The 5,298-nt window shown below is 33.8% G+C and overlaps 2 protein-coding genes across 2 annotated transcripts in view; both read right to left on the minus strand.

The window, feature by feature from the left end:
• Positions 1–178: 178 nt before the first annotated feature.
• Positions 179–2,094, minus strand: LOC104266605 (cell wall integrity and stress response component 4-like). Its single transcript, XM_018817047.2, has 4 exons — positions 1,872–2,094; positions 1,575–1,802; positions 977–1,141; positions 179–361 (listed from the first exon to the last, which is right to left on the minus strand). The coding sequence occupies exons 1-4, from the start codon at positions 2,092–2,094 to the stop codon at positions 192–194; spliced, it is 786 nt and encodes a 261-aa protein (XP_018672592.2). The 3' UTR covers positions 179–191.
• A 900-nt stretch (positions 2,095–2,994) lies between these two features.
• LOC113475634 overlaps positions 2,995–5,298 on the minus strand; it is a 3,165-nt gene continuing 861 nt past the window's right edge. The window contains exons 3-4 of the mRNA XM_026840030.1: positions 4,069–4,124; positions 2,995–3,636 (exon numbers count right to left, since the gene is read on the minus strand). Coding sequence (XP_026695831.1) covers positions 3,350–3,636; positions 4,069–4,124 — 343 coding nt within the window. The 3' untranslated portion in view covers positions 2,995–3,349. The remainder of the gene's footprint in view (positions 3,637–4,068; positions 4,125–5,298) is intronic.

A 5,298-nucleotide genomic window follows, 5' to 3' on the forward strand; every position in this document is an offset into this window, starting at 1 on the left:
TCGTTTTAACAAGTGTTATCCTTAATCTTTGTAATATTTTGTCCGTTTGATCAATAATTGAAGGAATTAATATAACTTTTTTATCCTCGCGTTGCCGGAAAAATACAGTCGTTTAAACATGTCTTCTGTTTCATACACCTCGTGCCAGCTTTTACGAGTTACCAAGTGTATGTTACTTTTATATTATCGATTCAATGTAACGTTTTATTATTAAGTACATAATCTAACCTGTAATACTTGATGTAGATTATTCCACAAATTACAATGACAACTATTGCTCCAACACCGATCATTGCGTAACCAACCACGCTCGTACCGCTCGTGCCGCTCGTAGGTGCTTTATTCACTGTTGCAGTGTTATCTATATGGGGAATATTATAAACAATAAGGCCGAATGTAATAGGTAGAAAAATAATGGGAGCTGTATTGGTAACTTTTTGTGAACAAATATTAAAATAAATTTAAATGACTGTCACTGCTCATAAAAGTTAAAATAATATATAGTAGGGTGGGGGAAGATGGAACATCTTTTCATTCCATTTTCTCGTCGCATTTTGTAGTAAACAAAGAATATTCAAAAAATTATTAAACCGTTTGCTCACAACTCCCGTAGACCGTTGTTAATTGTTTAAAACACAATCAGGATATTTGGATATTATGTGCTAAAGGTGTCCCGTATTCCCCCACCCTACTATAATTAAACTTAGGTGTCTAGATACTGTAGAGTAAGATGGGGCACCTTTAGTACATACTATCTAAACATTCTAATCGCGTTTTAAACAATTAACAACGGTTTATAAGAGTCGTGAGAATACAGTTTTATAATTCTTTAAATGTTCTTTGTTTACTACCAAGTGAGACGAAAAGATAGATTGGAAAGGTGTCTCATCTTTTCCCACCATACTATGTTTAACAAAATGGTTTCTAAGATCTTAGTTGATGTTTTAATTAATAAAATTACTGTTTTTTTACGCACCTATAGAAGAATTGTTCGTAGATGTTATAATCGTTTCGGTTGTTGTTATTCCTTTTGAAGTCATACCTTCTGTTGTTATTTGTTTAGTTGTAACAGTTGTAGTAGTTGTAGGAGCTGTAGTAGTTGTTGTTGTTGTTGTTGGAGCTATTGTTGTGGGCAGGTTTCCTGTAATGATGGATTATTGCAGTTTAAAAATTATTCCAATTTTGTACAAAAATAAAGTCGTTTGGCTATCCTGGGAAATTATGTAATAATACCTTAATTTGTTTCATTGGTTTTGGTTAGCAAAGATTTGGGTAAATCTTGAACAAAAAACAAAACAACAGTTGTCAAATCACGCTTATAGTTAAAAACATATTTACATTAAATTGGAAGAAAATAAACGTGGTCGCTAGACCTAGTCGCTTCACACGACATTTCTTCTAATAGAAACATAAGTCTGCGTAAAGGCTTGTACATTGTTAAACAAGTGCATTACTGTAATACACAAGAACTTAGACCCAAGAATAAATACGAAGTAATAAATGTGTAAATATAAATACGTAAAAACAAAGATATATATCGTAGTTGCAACAATGTTAATCAATGTAGAGCTTACTTTGACAAATATAACGATGTGCACTACTGCACCGTTCAATCTTCCATTTATATAAAACATTTAAAGCAGCGTGAAATCCCATGGTAACACAAAGTTTCCTTGAGTCGTAGATGTCATCAGTGGCATCCCAATAAGTGAAGACCGATGTATTAGTTGTTGTATCATCCGACCATTGCAATGTATTTGAACTGGTACGACTCAAACCAATGTAGAATGAATATGGCGCAACTAAAACGTAAAATACAATTATTTCCATTAAACGGGTGTATACTCTATACAAGCATAATGAATGCTTACCTGTTAACTTTGTGGGATCGATATTCTTGACGAGAAAATCTTGAACTCGTTGAGATTTAACAACAGCTAGAATGGCATTCATTGCTTTACAACCTTTCTTTGCTTTATCAACTCTATAAACTACTGTATACTCAATGTAATATTCGATGCCATCAAGTTGATGCCAACTACCAGTGGTTGATGTTACGACGATCAAATTTAACAGAATCAAAACGATCAGCATTGTTTGACTAACTATTACTTTGTATCTTTTGGTATAATTAAATAAATTCATGTGATAACTATTTTAATAAGTTTCATATACTATGCGGTTGGTGCGCCTTTGCCTTATTAGCGCATGTGTCTTTGGCCAAACACTAAACGGCAATTGCTCTAAGCCAGTGGTCACTAATCGGTTGTCTAAATTGTAAGCTTACATTATAATAAAGTGGGCGAGATGGGACACTTTTGATTACCTTTTCTCGTCCCTTTTGTTAGTAAACAAATAATATTCAAAGAAAAAAAAACGTATCCTCATAAATCCGTATGATTCCCATAGGGCATAGACTGTTGATAATTGTTTAAAACACGATCAGTATATTTGGAAATTAAGTGCTAAAGGTGTCCCGTTCTCCACCACCCTACTTTATGTACAACTATATCTAATAAGCACATTATAACATAGCGTCTAGCAGCCAACTACAAAGTAGCGCAAAACACATAGTAGTATGGTAATACACACAAACTAAGTAATACACACAATTATGTAACGCATATTACTTCCTCATTGTAACTGCAATCTATACTAGCTATAGCATTACACTCGAATTGCCTAACACGCCTACGAGGAATTCAGTACAACCCACACATGATGTAATATTGCCCGGTGCTGTGACGCAACTTAGGTAGACCTAATCAAAACGGAAGTTTGGAAAGTTTTCGATCATTTATTATATATGTTTGTAAGTTATAGTTACACTTTGACGAGTGTATAGCAAAGCACGTTGGTAAGATGGGACACCTTTTGCATATGAATGAATAAACGAATGAAACTTACTTTATCCTCGCGTGGTAGAAAAACGACAGTCGTTATCACATGGGTTTAACACCTCGTGCCAGCTTGTACGAGTTACCATAAATGTTACTTTGTGGGTGATATAAAATCTAAATATCCTGTGTTTTAAACAAACACCAACGGTCTATAGGAGTCTTCAGGATACAGTTGTATATTTCTTCGAAGGTTCTTTGTTTACTACTAAATGAGTCGAGAAAATAGAATGAAATTTTGTCCCATCTTTCACAACCCTACTATATGCCTAAATAATGTAAAACGTTTAATACACAGAAATAGGACAATTTCGGCAAAGAAAATAATAAAATACACACATATGTGCGTTTCTAGGTTTTTTATCAGTAAGCATGTATGTGGATTGACTATATATTATGCAGTGTCACACTTGTTTTAACCTTGAAATAAAATATATATTTTACACGTTGTTTTACTTCTTTAATGTCTTTTTCTTTTTCACAACTTGAGCGTAAACATCTTCTATTGGATCCTCACGACTGTTGTCGTCTGTTTCGTTTTGACCATTATCTGTGCTTGCATTGTCTGGTGTGCAATCATACACCGCTGCTTTGGGATCTAATTCAACATTTGGGACCACATAGCTTGCAGAGGCATCGGCACAACTGTACACAGGATCTACTTTGTCAGCTTTTTCGTAAAGATCTTGAATTGGTTCAGCAGATGTTCCGTACAATACATTGTCAACCACAACTGGACCTTCATCCAAATAATTTATGCAGCAATATTACAAAGTTGTAACGTTGTAACATGTAATCGAAAATGAAGATGTATATAAAATAGAACACCCGTGTAATAACCATAGCTATGGTAATAACAAGTAATGTTACCCCGCCACACGTGGATAAATGACGTTGTTATATATTTGATGGCAATTTTTGTAAAAAAAAATATTAAACCGGGAAGTGTGGAATTTTAGGATTCTGGTTTTCGTAATGGGTTACGATATACCTAATATCAATTTGAGTAACGTTTGTCAAGTTATAACGACAAAGTGAGGAGCGCATTGCCGTGACGAAAACAAATAGTTAAAACATTAGTAGATTTGATAGAGCCCAAATTTGTTTTACCCATAGCATATTAAAACACAAACGTTTGGCTTCAAAACGTTTTATATTGTTAATTTTTTACCTTCTTCAGAACCAGAGTTTCTCTCGTCGACTTCATAAGTCGTAGGTTTGTTGTTTCTGTAAGACGAGATTATCATGCTTATACATCGTATGTATGCTTATACATCGTATGTATGCTTATACATCGTATGTATGCTTATACATCGTATGCATGCTTATACATCGTATGTATGCTTATACATCGTATGCGTGCTTATACATCGTATGTATGCTTATACATCGTATGTATGCTTATACATCGTATGTATGCTTATACATCGTATGTATGCTTATACATCGTATGTATGCTTATACATCGTATGTATGCTTATACATCGTATGCTTGCTTATACATCGTATGTATGCTTATACATCGTATGTATGCTTATACATCGTATGTATGCTTATACATCGTATGCATGCTTATACATCGTATGCGTGCTTATACATCGTATGTATGCTTATACATCGTATGCATGCTTATACATCGTATGTATGCTTATACATCGTATGTATGCTTATACATCGTATGTATGCTTATACATCGTATGTATGCTTATACATCGTATGTATGCTTATACATCGTATGTATGCTTATACATCGTATGTATGCTTATACATCGTATGCGTGCTTATACATCGTATGTATGCTTATACATCGTATGTATGCTTATACATCGTATGTATGCTTATACATCGTATGCATGCTTATACATCGTATGTATGCTTATACATCGTATGTATGCTTATACATCGTATGTATGCTTATACATCGTATGTATGCTTATACATCGTATGTATGCTTATACATCGTATGCGTGCTTATACATCGTATGTATGCTTATACATCGTATGTATGCTTATACATCGTATGTATGCTTATACATCGTATGTATGCTTATACATCGTATGTATGCTTATACATCGTATGTATGCTTATACATCGTATGTATGCTTATACATCGTATGTATGCTTATACATCGTATGCATGCTTATACATCGTATGTATGCTTATACATCGTATGTATGCTTATACATCGTATGTATGCTTATACATCGTATGTATGCTTATACATCGTATGTATGCTTATACATCGTATGTATGCTTATACATCGTATGTATGCTTATACATCGTATGTATGCTTATACATCGTATGTATGCTTATACATCGTATGTATGCTTATACATCGTATGTCGTGCTTATACATCGTATGTATGCTTATACATCGTATGTATGCTTGTACATCGT

The sequence above is a fragment of the Ciona intestinalis genome, unplaced genomic scaffold (assembly GCF_000224145.3).
Source record: "Ciona intestinalis unplaced genomic scaffold, KH HT001100.1, whole genome shotgun sequence".
Classification (NCBI taxonomy): domain Eukaryota; kingdom Metazoa; phylum Chordata; class Ascidiacea; order Phlebobranchia; family Cionidae; genus Ciona; species Ciona intestinalis.